Consider the following 20,642-nt stretch of genomic DNA (forward strand, 5'->3'; position numbering starts at 1 on the left):
GAGGATCCTTTATTAAAAGAAATATTCATTTGGTCAAAATGAAAGCATATTTGAATGGGGTTTCTTTTTTTTCCTCCAGGGATTAATCCTGTAGTAGCATAGGTCTTGACTTTTGCAATTTTGCTTCAGAAAGAATAGATATTGTACCTTTTCTCAACATTGATTCTAAGATATGGAAAGTTTTATTTCTGTGGCCTTATTTAATAGAATGAGTGGCACAAAATGTTATAACTTTTTTTGTGAGATTACCATTGAAGAAAGACGCATTTTCATATATTTAAAACATTGTGTGCACATTATATACTGTACAAATGTACTTTTTTTGTATGGCATGGTATACTTGTTACTGTCATATTGCTAAACATCAATTTCATTCATTTTAAATTAAAATTAGGATAGATTAATGAAAATATAAATAATTTTATGCAGAGAATCATACAAAAGAAGTAGTAAACTTACTCTCCATGCATTCCATAGACCCCACTGGAACTTTTGGATACAGAGAATTTTTTGGGCACAACTGTGATGATCTATAATTGTAATTATTGCCATCCTTACAACATCCTGTATGTTCTTTTATTCTAATTTACATGTCATGTACATTTTAGTGGAGAAAGTTTTAGTCACTTTTAAGTTTTTCGTTTGACTTCCTGATGATAATTCTGCATGTATAGTGAGCGTAGTTTTAACTACTCTCTTTTTTTATATAAAGAAATACTTTTGACACTTTATAAGATATGTACAGATAAAGCATAAAGGACAAGGTACACATTGATGAGAAAATATCCTCAACTGAGTTCTTTTTCCAAATGCTAGCATAAATTTATTTCCTGTGTCTATTTATAACTCTGCTACCTGAATACAAGATCGCCTGAAATGAGGCTTGACATATTGTATTATCAGATGAAAACATACATGCTGATATATACCACATTCCTTTATGTGTAGAAGCTAGAAAAAAGCCAAATACTGAAAACCATGTTATGTTTTGGTTTACAAAAGGTTTAGTGACTCAGCTTGATTCTGACAGGCAAATAAGGCAATGTTGTTTCACTTTGCTTGGTTTCCAGTCTCAGACTCAGGCCAATGTGTGTCTGTGTGAAAGCATGCCAGTAGCTTTCTGTGGGTAGGTAAGGTGGTTCTTACTGGGGTTTTCCTTGTTTCTTTCTCAACTAGTTATACTGGCCACCATGTATGACCTATCATGCACTGAAAAAAATGGCATTAAACCCAAAACAACAACACATTTGGTATGTTAGAGTTTCTCAACAATATCATAGATGGTTTTAGGGTTCAGCAGTTCAAAAAAAGAAACAGTCTTATCTTGGATTCTATAAATTCTTTTTGGTTAATAGAGCATTAGTCCTTTCTATGGACTCTTGTATTTGAAATGATTGAATTTTGTCTGACAAGTCTTTGGAGCCAAATTTATAGTGGTATTCCCTTGTACTATAGAATAAATATTAATTCAAAGTCAAGAATAAACCCTGTACAATTATTAAATTACGCAGTGTCATTGTAAATTCTTTCTGTTAAATTTAATGTCAGCACTTTCAGCTTTTGAGGATTTTGAAGACATTCAGAATTAATTTGTGGAAAATATATAAATATGTATGTATTTTGGCCTGATTACATTTAATTTGGGATTCATAAACCTGCCGTTTTTGATAAAAGTACATGAAGAGCACCCTTGTCCTTCTTTTGGAGATGTAACTTGGCTACCTATTATGAACACAGACTTATATTTATGGAGAAAATGGCAGTCCTATTTAGCGTTGAGGTCAACTTATTTCATCAATATGATATATAATAAATGTCATTTGAAGTAAGTAGAGTCAACTTCATGTATCATTCACTGACTTTACACTCATGTAATCACTTTGGGCAGCACAACTTTTGTATATGCAGTCACTGAATTTGAATCTTCTATGCTATACATGCATTCTTTGAATGGACCTCATCTTTGTGCTGGTGTCACCTTTTCTCAAACTTTTCAAAAATTGATTAGCAATTTAGATCATTGTAATTCTATTATTACTTGTACTTGCTCATAAGCTGAGTCTGACTGAAAAATGCACAGACCCAGATCTGCCAGCACATATGTGCCAGATGATCTTGGTATGTGCAGATTGTTAGGTGTAATCAATAAAACAAACCATACATCCCCTGTCTGCAGACATTTTATGCTCTGACAGATCAGGGTCTTTGATGTTTGCAGTTAGACACAACAATTAAATGAGTACCATGTAGTTACAAGTAGTAACTTGTGTTGAGAATTACAGCATATTTTCAGTTTAAGTTACAATTCCATCTTAAAGATTTGATGATATGTCTTGACCTGAAATGACATTATCATTTTCACAGCGTGTCTTAAATTCTATGATATCAGTAAGACAGTAATTGAATGTGTTATTCTTTTCTTAATGCAGGGACACAACATTTTCAAAGGTTTCTTAGAAAGTTTTAAGTCAGTCTTGTTAAATTTAAATAGTAAGCTGGCAAGTTATATCAGGATGTCTTTGAATAAAATGCAAGGAATAATAAATACACCATCTTGTGAGCCAGAACCAAACATGTTGATTTGACATATGGATTAATCCCTGGATTTCTTGAAATCATTGGCTAGTGTGCTCTTTTGAATATTTTTAGTTGGCAAGGAATGTGCTGTTTTCTTTGGAGTGGCTGTTATTAGATGGGCATTTTTTTTGTACTTAAAAGCGTGCTAGTTTCCATTTTCAGTTTGGATATGATTTTTTTATTATATTTTGCGTGACATTTTATTGCTTCTCTTTAGAGACCAATTTCCAATTCCTCTTTCTTTTCAACTTGGGTGTTTTATTTATTTGTCTCCTATAGTTATTGATTTTTAACTAACTTTTCATATTTCAATATCAATTTATATCTTTTGAGATTATTTCAGAGTCTGTAATTACTCTATGGTATTGAATGTTTATATATGGTCTTTTGGTTTTCCAAACTGATGCTTATTTGTTTAGATCAGAATATAGAATAAATACCATGTTAACTCAACTGATTCAGTCTTCATTGACTGAGAAAAACAATTTGAAAGATGAATGGCTCAAGTCAGAGTGGTTTAGTTTAATTTATACATTATTGACAGACATGATACACCACTTCAAATGGTCCCTGACTATTTGAGCCAAAAGTGTTCGAGGCAGCCTTAGATTTTTACTGTAATATGCCATTTTTACAAATTCACTTTGATTTTGTAGCTATGAATAAATAGGAAGAAAGACTATAAATAAGTATTGCAAATTCATTTTGTTTGGAAAAGCTTTTCCTGTAGTATGCTGTTTGGTGTATGGTGGTGCTATGTTATTGTTGATAATTTAACAGAGTCAAACAATCTGGGCATAATTCACACATACTTAGGTTTTTTTAAATATACACAATGATTTGCACATGCTAACATGACTTTAAATTGTACAAATAAATCAAATATGCCTTCCACAGTTTTGCAATTGCATTGTAAAAATTTTAAAGTGTTTACTCAACTTGGTGTGTGCACCTATTTGTGTTAGTACAGTACTCCCTTGCATTAAGGTGCCCCAATATACATTTTCTTGTGCAAGGTGAATAAAGTCATAGATCCCACTATATGACTGAATAGTAATACCTCAGTATAAGGCAGCCCACTATGATTTAATAGCCATACTTCAGTATAAGGCAACCACTTTGATTTAATAGCAATGCCTCAGTATAAGGCAGCCCACTATGATTTAATAGCAGTACCTCAGTATAAGGCAGCCCACTATGATTTAATTGCAGTGCCTTAGTATAAGGCAGCCCACTATAATTTGATAGCAATACCTCAGTATAAGATGCTCTACTATATAATTTGTCAGTAATATTTCAATATAAGGCAGTCCACTTTCCTGGCTCCTGTGAACAGTGTTATGGTGAGGGAGTACTGTATTATTTTCCCAAAGGAATAGCATCTCCCCAGTTTGGTTCTCAAATTATGTTTACAATACAACATATCAGGTTTACTTTTAACTGTTTTCAAATATATCAGTTTTGCAATTTATTGATTTGATTGATTCATCTTTTAATAAAAGAGATCAAATATGAAGAGAATAAAAAATGAATTCAGCATTGAATCATCTTCAATTAAATTTGAACAAAAAGTGCATAATGTATTTTGTTTTGGGATGGTTTTAATGGCACTATATTATTGACTAGCTCATGCTGATGAAATGGAAATGATGTCTCCTCTACCTCAGTAAAGGTACAAACATTTTTTGTTTTAGTTCCCATGGACATAAATTTGATCATATTGTCACCTATTTACTGGACAGTTATTTTAGATTGTTGAACAATGCTGTTTTGAATTATGGTGGCAATGTTCTTGATTTTGATTCAGATTATTTCACTGAGACCTATGTTACTCATAGAGATTAGTGTTTTTCTCTGGGACCAAGGTCATGAACAAAGTGTGTCAGTTGTTTTTCAGCATCCTGATTTTTGTGTCTACACTTGAATTCAGCTTGGTAAAGTTAAAAATATATTATTACTAAAAACTGAATGAGCTGGACAGAAATTATACGTTGATGATGAATTATTTCCTTTTTGTCTGTTCTTTGGCCTGCTCAGCTGGTTGATGTGTTATAATTTTTTCTTGACAATTTTTTCTCACCTGAAAGGATGTCACAAAGTGTAAGACACAGCAGCTACAATGTCCATCCTACCAGCATCAACATTTAAGTTTTTAAAAGGGCAATATCTGCTAGTCTCATAAGGTTATCATCATCAAACATTGCCCACAAATGCATGAGGGGTAAAGATTAAAGTTGGATCACCAAGGAGCACAAAGGTCAAGGTCTCATGGAGCCATTCTTTAAATATTTGGTGGCAATCAAACAGTAAAAGTGTTTAGATCTAGCAGTACTATAAACTGACATCAAAGTAATATAATGGAAATGAACATCACCACTGATGTATGATAGATTCAAGTATCAAATTTCTAGGTGACATGGTGAAATGTTTAATTTGGGAAGTGAAATGTTAACAGCTGTATAAAGGGACTATATCTTCAGATTCCATACATGTATTGTTATCAGATTTATTACATATTAGCAGAAGAGTGGATGGTTGAAAGGTCAGAGGTCAAGGTTTCAGGGTTCAGTCATTTTTTACTTTGGCTGCAGCAACTTTGTCGCAGGCAAAACAGTTAATATATAGAGCTTCAGGGTTTTGCTGGCAACATTTGAAATAGGTTTGCTGTATAATGTGTAAAATCAGTAACTGTGAAAAAAAACCTGGACCTGTTTAAAAGGACTAGAAAATTGATTTTGGCCTTTTAATACTTGTAACAGTGGCTTGTCTCTCTTCAAATTGCAGAGTTAATCTCAAAACCTTCAGGCGAGTTATTTTGTCGGTATGAACATAGCCTTTCTTTCACTGGTTTTAAATGAGGGAAGGAGGCTTAAATGACCATTTGACTTCCATTATTATATGACTGACTTAAGTTGGGCAGTTTATGGTGTTTTCTGTTCATTCATCCATCCATGAACATTTGCTTGTCAGGACTATGTAAAAGTTGGAGAGATTTTCATGAAAATTTACCCAAATATATAGCATGACTAGATGGTGTGTCACATACTGCAGCCACATACCTGCTTCAGGCCAAGATCAAAGCAAATAAAAATTTAATTCTTTGACGTCATCCCTTACCTAAAGTACAGTGTATAAGTTTTTATCCACTAATGGTAATTTTATTTCTGGAGTTTAACATTGGAACCACTGAAAATACTTGAATAAAACTTGTTGTAGCTGGTGAATTGTATACCATACAAATGTCCCCCCGCCTCAAGGTAAAGGTCGCACCAAAGAAAATGTACCATGACTTGTATGTTTTTCTTGAGTATAACATTTGAACCACTGCATGATTTTGTGGAATTCAGTGCTACTCAACTTTCGAACAATATTCTTTCATGATAACCTTTAATGCCTTGTACAGGTTCACCACTGATCATTGTATGAATCATGAATGTACTCACCTGTCATGCCTTGTACATACTTGATAGAAGTAATAGATCAGTTACCTTGTATTTAATAGAATAAGTGTCCATCATATTCATATAATTGTAGAAGGCCTCATTTAGGGAAAAGGTCATGGTCATGGTCATGGTCACAAGACAGGCATATCATGTTCCCTATCTTGTTGCATTATATGTCAGTATTTATCTGAGAGATTCATTTTTATTGGTTTAGCTGTTTTCTAAATATCTCAGGAATATTTACATACTTTTCAGATAAAATTAATTAGGACGTTTCAGAAAAGTTCTTCATGTTGACAAGATTTTGGGTGGGAACTTTACATAATTGCCATGATTAGGTGATTTGTTTTCTTTGAATTATTTTTTATTTAAATCATGTTCTTTGAATTTTTTAAAATTTAAATCATGTTCTTTGAATTTTTTAAAATTTAAATCAGGTTCTTAGAATTGTTTTTTTAAATTTAAATCATGTTCTTTGAATTTTTGTAAATTTAAATCATGTTCTTAGAAATGTTTTTTTAAATTTAAATCATGTTTTGAGGGGCTCCCACATGTGGATGTAACATTTTTTTCAAAGGAAGTGGAACCAAAAAGAATTATTTAAGGAAAAGAAAATAGTTATTTTGATACACTGAAATATTCTCAAGGCTTTTTAACCAAAGGGGGTAGAGGAGACATTACTTCGAGTTATTAGGAAACAAACCTTTTGATTATAATTAATCTTTCAGATTTACTTGCTCTTTTCAATATTATCTCCCAATTTATTCTTAAAAATTTGTGAGGAAGATGTTTAATATATTCATTGCATTCTTAGAAGATTAAATAATGCACGTAAATTTAATAATAATCCATAAAATAAAACATCTTATACCGGTAGAAGCAATATAACGAACTGTTAAAGAAAAGACGAGATACAACCATGGGAGATCTGGGTAGTAGTCCTCGACTCACAGAGCAAGATGATGTGGTGCCCTTTCTACGTCATCAGAGAGAAATAGAGTACAAAAAAACAACAGAAGAGGTATCCAGTTAGATTCTCCATGTTTGGTGTTTTTGTAGGAGAAATCCTGAAACTTTATGGAATATATTTCAATTTGTGCTCAAGATCCGACTTGTAGTTAACATATTGTGTAGTGACATAATTTACAAACTTTGTAAGTTAACAATCTCACCTTGCTATGCCAGTCATTGAATTCACTTAAGGCTTCTCAGCATTTGTTTTAAATCTCAGCCAAATGGAAAAAATGGTTAAAGTGTTTGAAATAATTAGAGACACAGTCAAGAAAACCAGTTGAAATAAATACATGCTATTTTATTGTCTTTGGTGCACTACATCATTTTTACCAAAAAAATTGTTTGTAACAAAATTAGAGGCATCAATATACCTTGAATTGAACGTGCTTGAATTTATTAAAGCGAGATTTTAATGGTAATATTACTTTATACAATTTTTCTTGACAAGGATGTAGCAAACTAAGGACAGTGAAGTAGGAGCTGCTTGCCTCAGCTAGTTTTCTTGTCCAAGCAGTTCTGATTCAGTTGCACATTTTGACCATTTGATGTGATTGACAGACTTTTAGGATATAAAATTTTCTACAGTGGTGCTTGGTAGTATTAATTATAAACTTAAATTTAAATAATATTGTATATTTATCGTAAATGTCAGTGGGTCAGGTAATTTTATCACAATGAATTCCTTGAAGAATTAATTATAAATCTCTTTTTTTACTATGCTATACACAGTCTATCAGAAATTCTAAATCTAGTTCATTTTGAAATAGTTTATAGTAAGAGATCATTGAAGAGTCCAGATTTTATCTTGCACAAAGAGATCATTGAGGAGTCCAGATTTTGTCTTGCACAAAGAGATCACTGAGGAGTCCAGATTTTTTCTTGCACAAAGATGTCATAGCCTGAAATACAACTTGTGTATTGTTATTAATTCCTGATTTTAAATTTCCCTGATAGCAAAATAGACCTAAGAACACAGAAGACCCAACATATGGAAAATCCCTGCCATTGGGACAGTTTGATGAGCTAAGACCATTGTTTGAAAAACAACGAAATAGGGAATATAATGAACATTTGAAGAAGGTATATTCCTGATTGCATTTCTAATATGACTAAAATGCACAACTGTTTTTTCCACAGAATGAAATTAAAGGAGCCAGTATCTATTGTTTGAAGACAGATAATTAGTTACCAGTAACAATGTGCTTTACTTGAATATAGCCCAGGAAAAAATTCTTTAATCTGCTTTTATTTCTGTGTATTCCTTTCTCAAAAGTCATGCCTATTTCAGTTTTCACAAATTTTATTTAACAATTTTTAAAATTCTTTTAAAATGTCAAGTAAAAAAAACATGTATTTACTATTTTCACATAAACCAGTACATAATAATTTTAATAGGAAATAGTCAATTAAGCAACTTCTTGAAAATTGTTTAGTTTTTTAAATTTGGACAGAAATAAAAAAATTAGCAGCATCTTCATTTCACAAGACCTCTCATTTGTCTCCATAATATTTCTGCCTGATGAGGATCTGGTACAACACTGTTTTCTTTGTAACACCAGAAAGAGTCTTTGCCCAGATTTAAAAGAGAAATTGGATTCGCGGAAGATGTGAAGTAACATAATACATCATTGTGACAATGAGATTATTTTTGTCAACATAGAGTTTCATTGGCTGTTTAGAACATGACTCCTACATTGGTGTCGGTTTTTTGAAACAATGAAATATTTTACCAGACCCTCAGATGGTGGTGATCTCATTCAGCTATGCAAGAGTCTGGTTGAATGAGATTATAATTAGCCAATGAATACAACGGCAGGATTAATCACATACACTTCAAACATTTGTTTCTAATCACAGTTAGAACAAAAATCGCGTGCAGTAACTCCTCTGGAATTGTCAGGACTTCCAATTGGTCAGCATAATTATGACACCATAAACAAGGCCATGGAAACACAACGCAACCGTGAATATAATGAATTTCTTGAAAAGGTATGTCTGCAATGTGTGACAATTTTGGGGGAAAGCAGTCTCATATAAAAGAAAGTAAACACTGTGCTAAAACCTTTTTCCAGGGTAGATGTACCAAATTTTTCATAGATCAAGCATTAACACATCAAGCATCAAAGTTTTCCACACGCATATATGATCAACACATATGAATCTACACTGTGAATGGTTCTTGTCTCATAGGTTGTATGTACTGTTTACATGCTACTTCAACAAAGGTGAAATCTTGTACATTTGGGTTGAATAGTTTTCAAGGTGCATAAAGGGAGTTATTATGCTTTACATAACTTTAGCATGTGCTTAAGAACTGCAGATGTTCACTGTTGTATAATAAAAGCATAGTAAACTGAGCAGTTATGAAATTTGCAAGATTTGACAAATTTGAAGAACAGTTAAGCATTTGTGTTCATTTTAAGTGAAGCTTTCTCTTATGGAGTTTCAGAGTTATGTTGCAACAATATTGCCATATATACTCACTTAGAAGTCAAGTCCAACTGCAAACTGCACAGACCCAGATCTGCAGCTGCATAATGCACTATCAGATCAGGATCTTCATTGTTTGCTCTACTGATTATGCTTTAAAAAAATGCACATACTATGATATGTTGGCACGTTATGCAAAGGCAGATCTGGGTCTGTGCAGTTTGCAGTTTGACTTGACTTATAAGCGAGTACATATCGCATGTCATAATAGTGCATAAAAGATAATGGTTGGATATTTGTTGCAGTTAAACAACATCTAAATTGGTTCTGATAAGCCAAAGCTTAAATTAAGTGAAATAAAATTTGGGTTGCAATAAGAAGAAAAAAGTTTCCAAATGTGAAATGCATCCATAAGTATGAGAAGGGCAGCAGTATGCCAAGGGTCTGTATAGTAAGGGAAACCCATACTTACATATTTCTTTCTTGTATATAAAGACAAGCTGTCCAAAAAGACTTATTAACTGGTTCCATGATTTGTCATTATGTAATATAAAATAGTTTGACTGGGCATTTTAAAAAATTCATTGATAGTACAGATGCCAAAGAAACATTTTCTCCATAGTCTATGTATGTTAGTTTCAATATTTATGTTATTACATATTGTTTTTCCTTTCCTTGTTTGTTGCTGATAACTATGCAAAGAGCTGTTTTGACTTTACACATGCCTGTACCAATATACATTCTTACATGGTAACACCAGTCTCTCAATGAAGTTATTTATTACAGAAATTTTGCATCTAAATTTTGATCCAGATTTATGAAAGATCTCAATTTTTATTGAAAAACTTGAAGTTTTTAACAAAATGTGTGTCCCATTTACTTTGTCGTAAAATCTGTGAGTACACTCTGTATCAGGTCAAATCTGTCATTAATAAATGATGATGCCTACACTCCCGCAGTTCAAGATCACATGATGTAAATACAAAGAATGAGTCTCTATAATTTTTGTTGTCCAGCTTTCTTTTTTTAAAATAAGTTTTCTTTATAGCTTTTCATTGTTATGGTATGCACATGATTAGAAATATTTTGATGGTTTGATGTAAATGATATTTTACATGCTGATATAGACAGCAACTCAAACTGTGTGTAAATCAGTGAGAATCCTCTGTGATTTTAAAATGGTATGGCAGTCTTTCTTCATTTCTTCTCTTGTAATTTCTCCAATTTCAGTAATAATTTCATTGTTTTTTAATCACCATAAAATTTTGATGGAGACAGTTGGAAAAAGAGAAAAGTAAGAGTCCAAGAGATCCAGAATATATAAGTGGACTCCCGGTTGGGCAGTACCAGTATTATGCAAAAGACAAATTCTTCGAGGTACAACGAAATCAAGAGTACAACAAATACTTAAGACAACATGACAAGTCAGATCTTAACAAAAAGAGACTGTCTGCTCATGGTGGTGGATTACCTATTGGACCGTATCGTTACTATCATATACAGAAATTACAGGAACTAGAAAGGAATAAAGAATATAATGAATTTTTAAAGAAGGTATAATTTTCATAAAATCTTTCATAATTTCTTGTGACTGCATTTAAGTTCTTTCTAATTTAATAATCTTTTTTTAATAATTAATAAAAATGCTTTAATTTAAACAGATTCCTCAAATATGATATTTTTTGGCCTATTGGGTTCAGAATTTATACACTGTGGATGTGATGGCTTTTTGTAGGGGGTCTGTGTTTAATTTGATGGGATAGAAAACTATTAAACTTTACTGTGCTGGTTAATTATTTTGGAGATTATAAAGCTTTAAATCTTTATATTTAATGGTGGTGGTTTGACATTTGACTGAGTATGAAGGAAAACTGCTGTTTCTGAAATAGGTGTTTGGTGTTTAGAAATAAAACACTGACCATGTAGCAGCTATGTCCATTTTCTGAACATTATGGAATGCAAAGTGACAGTTTGATCTAGTTGTTTTACAATTTTTTCCAGCAAATTGTTGGGACTATTGAATTTGGTATGCTCTTTCCTCCTTTACACATGACTGAAATGTTAATGCATTGATTCATCTTACAGTATTAGAATTCTGCAATATTGCTTCTTTCCCACTTAAAAGGAATTAATGGATTAATGGATTAATGGATTAATTTGGTATGTGGATATTCACACAGGTATTGCAGCAGAATGGGAATGTCATAGTTCTCTGCCCTTATCTCTGGCATAATTAGATTATATCATCTTTTGAAAACATGGCATTGAAATATTATATTTGCTTCTATATACAATCTGCCCAGTGGCAAACAGCATAGGCAAATAGTCAACCATGGTATCAGGAACCTGCAAATGATGCAGATATAATATACAATACAGCCATGACAGCAGCCATCTTGAAAATCGTGTTCTCACAAATCCTCCTGATTACAGATGTGTGGTGTTCACCAGAAGACTTCTTATGAGGTTTAATTGAATCTGAATAAAAATGAGACAACCTGACATCAAATATGACTGCTACAGTGTCCATCTTGAAAACCTTTTTATTACTACTCCTCCTGAATGGATGGTCATATCAGCATGGTGTTTATGTCTAGTTGGTCCTAAATTAAAATGGTCTGATCTAACATTTAGCATGGCCATCATGACAACCATTTGAAAATCTTGTTATTACTACTCTTCCTGAATGGAAAGTCTTATTATTGGTAAAAATGGTGCCAATCTGTCATCCAATATGGCCACTACAATGGCCATCTTGAAAATCTTATCATTACTACTTCTCTTATATAGCTGGTCATATTGACATTGTGCTTTCACCAGAAGACTACATGTGATGTCTAGTTGGCCCTGAATCTCAGTGGTATGCATCTGACATCCAATATGGCCATCATGGTAGTCATTTTAAAGTCTTGTTGATGTTACTTCAAAATGGAGTCATATCAACATAGGGTTTTAATCAGAAGATTTTTTAAATAATATCTTGGTTCTAATCTGATGTCCAGTATGGCCACCATCTTGAATAGCTTGTCACTGCTCATCTTAAATGGAAAGTCATTTTGATATTGAGTTTTCTTCAGAAGAGTTCTTATGATGTCTAGCTGGTCCTAAAAGAAATGGACTAAACTAACCCTCCATATGGTCACCATGGATGTTTATATCAGTATAGTGTTTTTTAAAGACTTCTTATGATATCTAGTTGGTCCTGAATCAGAATGGTGCCAGTTGTACGTCTTGTATGGCTGCCATGGCATGTGATTTTCACCAGTATTTTCTTATAATGTCTACTTGGTCTTAAATGAAAATGGTACTAATCTGACATCCAATATGTCCACCACAGCAGCTAACTCAGCAGTAAAGATGAAAAAATTATCTTATCTTGAATTCATGGAAACTCTTTTCACCTACTAAAGTATTAGTCCCTTCCAGGGACTCTTGTTTTAGGGTGTGCCATTGTCATAGTTCATTGTGGATTATACTTAGGTGAACACACTTTCAGTTCAAGTTTCTGCTAGCTTATGGAGTGTACTATCATGGCTACAACTGTTCCCTTTGCCTTTTCATGGTACGTCTTTAATGTCCTTTTTTTATCTTTCACAAAATTTACAGTATTACTCCCATGGAAAGACCAGGAGCATCCTAATAAATTTGTCAATAAATATTATTAGGCAGAGATATGCATGGTAAATATTTGGCAGTATATTTAAAGTGGGGGGTGTGTGCTTATCACTGGAAAAATATTGTAGTGTGCACATTATTTCAAATATATCAGATTCCAGTTGTTGGCTTAACAGTTCATTATTTTTACTTATTTGGTAGAAATGAGTTATTTCAAAACATTTCCTAATGAATATGATTATGATTATTTATTATTATTATTTTTATTATTTAATGATTGATGGCAGTGTTAACTAGTGGTTTCCTTCAGACATACAGTCAGATCTAGAAAAAAGTTCTAGTTTGCACAAAATATTATCAACAATTGGTCAAGGTTGTGGCAGCAATAGTGACTTATTCAGAGAACAACAATTCCTTAGCCCAACTAGCCCAGAAACATGGTTGAAAAAGTGAAATTTCCTGTAAGTAGTCCATATGAGTTTGAAACCACTTTCACCACATCATCCTGACTGAGTTCACGTAGGTCAGTATTGGAATTGTTGCCCTCTGCCTGTTGGTGTTTTTTCTTTCTTCTTGTTTTAAGGTTGATTTCTTCTAGCAGTTCTCACTTCTATTGGTCTTTTTTTATACCAGTGACTATTTTAATAATCTGTTTTTATACCAGTGACTATTTGAAAATAATCTGTTTTTATACCAGTAACTATTCGAATAATCTGTTTTTATACCAGTGACTACTTGAATATTCTATTTTATTCACAATATCTAAATCAACTTTCTTTCTTGTACATGACATATCCTAAAGACTTCTTTAAATTTTTTCAGTGTTAAACTTATAGATATTGAATGTGCTATCTTTCATATAAATTTTAACTACTTATGTTACCATTACCATTCAGACTTAAAGTATTAGCTGCCTTATATAATTCAAATAGCCTTTTTATATTTAAATGTTTGTGTTAAAATGGTGCACAACAGAAGAAGCCATTTGTATTGTAAAACTGGAAAACTATTCAATTCCTTTAACAATAAGTCATTGTTACATGTGTTCCTTGTGATAATGCCAAAATAAGAATGGAGAAAAAAAATTGTTTTTAATACATGCCTTCAGAAATACAGGCAGCCAGACACAACACGATCTAACCAGCAGCCAACCTCATTTTACATGGGAGATGATTCTGTACATGAAGATAAGAAACAGCAGATGAGAAGGGAAAGAAATTATGAATATAATAAGATGCTTAGTGAGGTAGAGATGTATCTTTATACTTTGTAAAACCCTTTGAATGCTAATTAACTGTTTTTAAAGGAAAATTGAAGTTCTGATAAATATCTGTGCCAATCAGGATGTGAAAACCAGCAAATGTATGATTTGAGAGATACCCCAAGTAACACCGATGCTAGTTGATTAAATTTGCTCGTAAAGACTTGAAAACTCAGATTTGATTTTCTTTCTTTCTATTGTTCTTTATATTTGGCTTGTTAGATTTAAGATTAAATTGTTTGCATTTTTGTCATTTAATATTAGATGCTGCTCAAGAAATCATGATTTTGAATTAAATACATTTCAGGGGAGTAGGGTATACAAATGTTGATAAACGAATCATTATATAGCTTTTCAACTTTCTGAGATTGTCCATGGGCACCATGGAGTCTGCTACTCTCTAGTAATGAAGTATATTATGTGTATAATTTTACTACTGCATGCTGGTATTGGAATCCATGACCATACCAACTTTATAAAAGATAATGTGTCATAATGAAGCTTCTGTAGTGAGAGAGTGCTGCATTAAATAAAAAAATCTACAATGAAATATTTGGTAGAATATAACTTGGATCAGGACTTATGAGTATGCATATTGTTTTAAGTGATAAATGAAGTTTACTTTGAGAAAAAGTAGCTAATTGTAGCATTTTGTGTCAATATAGAGACAGCAGAAAGGTCGTCCAAGGAGTGTGCCCATCACTTTGGAAGAATTGGTGGGTTTTCCTTTTGGACAAAATCAACAATATGAACAGAGGACATTTCTTGCCAAAGAAAGAAACAAAGAATATAACCAATTATTGCAAGCGGTATAGAAACATTTTGTAATTTTTTTGTCAATAGATCAGAGAATCTCGTGATTCAATGGAACACCTGGTAGACAAATGGTTATGGGTAATGAGTGGAAATGTTGTGGATTTGATGCATATTTCAACCTTGATGAGAATCTAAACCACATCTACCATCTTCCCAGACAATGTTAGTGGGTTTTTGAGGCTCAAAGAGTGTGTTTTCATGTCCCAAGGTTGTAAAATGTGCATGCATATATATATGCACACATGCAGTCACAACCACAAAAATTGAATTAATAAAATACCAACACATATCTGTCTTTAAAATCCATTTGACAGTGGAATTCAGTCCATTAGACGTAGTCTTTACTGCTGTCAATGGCTTATCCTTCATGATACACAGCTGCATTTTGATATTTTGCCATTAAAAAATGAGGCAAACTTCCACACTGTTCTAAGTACAGAAATATTATTGTTTTGCATGTTATGTACAGAGTAAAATCTGACTTCAGAGAAACATTACTGCTGATAAGACAATGATCTTTAATAAAGATGGTTTAAACTTTATCATTCAAGGCAATGAAGAGCAATAACTTTTGTTTCTTCAGCATGTACCATTTACCTTACATAACTATAAATGAAATGGGTTGTTCCACTCAGTGTACATTACCTATGTAAATTAACCTAACAGGTTCTCCCCTGAAGAATTCTTAAGGTCAGCATCATCCAAGCTATTTTCAGTCAGTTAAATAATAGATGTCAGCTTAGTTGTGTATCAGACTTACGTTTTAATCATATCTATGACGATCAAATGTATAAACTTCCCTGAGGTGATAGTTTTTCATTTTCTTTAAGCACAAATATTTACTATTTATGCGTATGATGGGCATATCATATGATGTAAAGGAATGACTCTTATTTTACTAGGCTTGCTGAAAATCCTGTTTTTTAAAACATGACTGTGTTGGGGGGATAGTAATTATTTAAAAAATGATGTTTATGCTACACATAATGTTCTGGCAGCTAATTGTTATAATATCTAAATAAAGACCTCTTTTATACTGTATTGGAAACTCAGATTTGCTGCACACCAAAAAAGGGCAAGATGTGGAATCAGAATTACAACCTTCCTAATTGCAAGTGTGGCTGTTACCATCTTATGAATGTAGTAGCTTAGTACCATACTGGAAATGTTAGATGATATGGATACTTTCTGACATTACTGTTCTCGGTTATAATAAGGTAGTTACCACTGACCGTAATATGTACATTATATATATCCAAATCATGGTGTAGTTACCACTGACCATAATATGTACATTATATATATCCAAATCATGGTGTAGTTACCACTGACCATATTATGTACATTATGTATATCCAAGCCATGGTGTAGTTGCCACTGACCATATTATGTACATTATATCCAAATCATGGTGTAGTTACCACTGACCATATTATGTACATTATGTATATCCAAGCCATGGTGTAGTTACCACTGACCATAGTATGTACATTATATATATCCAAGCCATGGTGTAGTTACCACTGACCATATTATGTACATTATATATATCCAAGCCATGGTGTAGTTACCACTGACCATATTATGTACATTATATATATCCAAATCATGGTGTATTTACCACTGACCATATTATGTACATTATATATATCCAAGCCATGGTGTAGTTACCACTGACCATATTATGTACATTATATATATCCAAGCCATGGTGTAGTTACCACTGACCATATTATGTACATTATATATATCCAAGCCATGGTGTAGTTACCACTGACCATATTATGTACATTATATATATCCAAGCCATGGTGTAGTTACCACTGACCATATTATGTACATTATATATATCCAAGCCATGGTGTAGTTACCACTGACCATATTATGTACATTATATATATCCAAATCATGGTGTAGTTACCACTGACCATATTATGTACATTATGTATATCCAAGCCATGGTGTAGTTACCACTGACCATATTATGTACATTATATATATCCAAGCCATGGTGTAGTTACCACTGACCATATTATGTACATTATATATATCCAAGCCATGGTGTAGTTACCACTGACCATATTATGTACATTATATATATCCAAGCCATGGTGTAGTTACCACTGACCATATTATGTACATTATATATATCCAAGCCATGGTGTAGTTACCACTGACTATATTATGTACATTATATATATCCAAGCCATGGTGTAGTTACCACTGACCATATTATGTACATTATATCCAAATCATGGTGTAGTTACCACTGACCATAGTATGTACATTATATATATCCAAGCCATGGTGTAGTTGCCACTGACCATATTATGTACATTATATATCCAAGCCATGGTGTAGTTACCACTGACCATATTATGTACATTATATATATCCAAGCCATGGTGTAGTTACCACTGACCATATTATGTACATTATATCCAAATCATGGTGTAGTTACCACTGACCATATTATGTACATTATATATATCCAAGCCATGGTGTAGTTACCACTGACCATATTATGTACATTATATATATCCAAGCCATGGTGTAGTTACCACTGACCATATTATGTACATTATATATATCCAAGCCATGGTGTAGTTACCACTGACTATATTATGTACATTATATATATCCAAGCCATGGTGTAGTTACCACTGACCATATTATGTACATTATATCCAAATCATGGTGTAGTTACCACTGACCATATTATGTACATTATATATATCCAAGCCATGGTGTAGTTACCACTGACCATATTATGTACATTATATATATCCAAGCCATGGTGTAGTTGCCACTGACCATATTATGTACATTATATATCCAAGCCATGGTGTAGTTACCACTGACCATATTATGTACATTATATATATCCAAGCCATGGTGTAGTTACCACTGACCATATTATGTACATTATATCCAAATCATGGTGTAGTTACCACTGACCATATTATGTACATTATATATATCCAAGCCATGGTGTAGTTACCACTGACCATATTATGTACATTATATCCAAATCATGGTGTAGTTACCACTGACCATATTATGTACATTATATATATCCAAGCCATGGTGTAGTTACCACTGACCATATTATGTACATTATATCCAAATCATGGTGTAGTTACCACTGACCATATTATGTACATTATATATCCAAGCCATGGTGTAGTTACCACTGACCATATTATGTACATTATATATATCCAAGCCATGGTGTAGTTACCACTGACCATATTATGTACATTATGTATATCCAAGCCATGGTGTAGTTACCACTGACCATATTATGTACATTATATATATCCAAGCCATGGTGTAGTTACCACTGACCATATTATGTACATTATATATCCAAATCATGGTGTAGTTACCACTGACCATATTATGTACATTATATCCAAATCATGGTGTAGTTACCACTGACCATATTATGTACATTATATATCCAAATCATGGTGTAGTTACCACTGACCAATTTATGTACATTATATATATCCAAGCCATGGTGTAGTTGCCACTGACCATATTATGTACATTATATATCCAAATCATGGTGTAGTTACCACTGACCATATTATGTACATTATATCCAAATCATGGTTTAGTGACAACAATGTACTGAACCAAACCATGGTGTAGCAGGAACCATATACGTACTGAACTGTGGTTTAGTGGGAAAGATAAAAAGATTCAGTTAATGTTTTAAATTGTAATGCTGAGCTTTATGCTGTTTTCTTTTGACATAAATTGTTATACTTTTGATTGACCAATTCAAATACAAAGGTTTAATTTTGGTTATAGGCTTATACAACATCTGGATTTACAGTATAACAAAAGCAAATTATAATGGGTGGGAACTGTAATACAGTATATAGAAATTGACCAAAGTAAAGACTAAAATATTCTCACTAAGACAGTCCCTGAAATAAAACACCTTGAGAATGGTATGATATATGCCTGAGATCTTTATAAGAAAACTAGGGCTAAGACAGATGGTCAGTCAGGCCAGTATTCAAGGTCAAGATTCAGCTGCATGGTTTAAGAAGGAACAATACCTATAATTACTGTAGATATATTTTATTCTTTATTCGTACTTCTGTTAAAAAGTGACATACATTCATGTTTTGAAAAATATATTGCACTAAAAATACGTCAGTCATAAAGAATATAATTTGTATTAGAAGTTCATGTGTAATTTGTTGGTATTACGGCATATGAATTACCAAGTTAACTATAAAGTAACACTTTATCTGTCCTGTCCATAAATTGTCGACTTCCTCAGTAAATTTGTTTAGAATCCAAAACCCCAACTTCAGTCACACACTTCATAAATAGTAAAATGGATTAACTAGATAAACAAGAGGATTAACAAATACACTTAGGTGAACAGACGTCAATATATATGACTATGGCATATTTGGGCAGGTTTTAATAGCAGTAAGATGGATTAAGCAACAGAAAATACACCCTTTAGAGAAACTAGAGAATTGACTTATCCAGAAAAAATCAATAACTAATAAGAGAAAAAGACAAAGACTTCTTTATCCCAGTCACAACATATTGTAACTCCACAAAGAAAATATTGAGAGCATTAACTGTGGTGCTGTATGTTATGGATATTGTGTGGGTTTTTATAACCGAAAAATAAACAATACAAACCCTTGAGCTAACTATGTGCATCCATGATTACTAATCATTAAATTAGCAAGGAAATGGTTAATGGTGGCAGGAATTTTGATGAACCTGGCAATAGAAGGGCAGTTAGACAAGTACATAAGTCTGGTTTGTGCTGTACAGCAATAAACTTTTCTCTATAAATCTAATAAAACGTAACTTTTCTTAATGTTATGTTAGTATTTTTATGCTGTGCATCTAATTTTGGAACAATCTGCACTCTGTCTGCAGCCCTAACTCTGCAGTTGAGATTGGAAAGGATAAAGTAAAGATATGTAGTGTTTTTATTTGGCTTTATGATAGAGTCAATGATAGTCATTCATACACAGTATTATATTAAGGCAAATTTGGTATCCTAACTTCATCCCAAAATAACTTTGGTAAAGTCAGGAGAAATTTAGGAAAAAGTAATAAATTGGATGATTCATTGTCAAGACAAATAAAAAAAATCAAAGATTTATAGGGGGAGGGAAGGAAATAAAGAAACAAAATTGCGGCCTTCAGTAGCAACATTTGAATTTTAAACTATATTCAAAAGTCACTGGAATAGGGCCATAAATAATCAATTATAAGAGAAAGTAAGATTCTTTTGAAAATGTCACTCATCCTTTTGTATTTGCCAATCCTATAATATATTAAGTTCAGGATTTGTTTTTATTTAATTTTTCATCCTTAAATTGCCTAAATTGGAATATAAATCTGTGCAATAAAAATGAGATAAGTGTAAGATAATGGTCAAGATATGCATCACAGTATCCAGGCATATTGTTTTCAGATTGCATTCATTCCGAACA

At 32.6% G+C, this 20,642-nt stretch overlaps 1 protein-coding gene across 8 annotated transcripts in view; it reads left to right on the forward strand.

The window, feature by feature from the left end:
* LOC149806557 (uncharacterized) overlaps positions 1–20,642 on the forward strand; it is a 176,359-nt gene that overhangs the window by 107,084 nt on the left and 48,633 nt on the right. Inside the window, exons 15-17 of one of the 8 annotated variants that reach the window (XM_089954603.1) lie at positions 6,898–7,041; positions 7,989–8,114; positions 8,892–9,023. The exons of the other annotated variants lie outside the window; for them this stretch is intronic. Coding sequence (XP_089810729.1) covers positions 6,898–7,041; positions 7,989–8,114; positions 8,892–9,023 — 402 coding nt within the window. The remainder of the gene's footprint in view (positions 1–6,897; positions 7,042–7,988; positions 8,115–8,891; positions 9,024–20,642) is intronic. 8 annotated transcript variants of the gene reach the window in all.

The sequence above is a fragment of the Sinohyriopsis cumingii genome, chromosome 1 (genome assembly GCF_028554795.1).
Source record: "Sinohyriopsis cumingii isolate HCF-2022 chromosome 1, ASM2855479v2, whole genome shotgun sequence".
NCBI lineage: Eukaryota > Metazoa > Mollusca > Bivalvia > Unionida > Unionidae > Sinohyriopsis > Sinohyriopsis cumingii.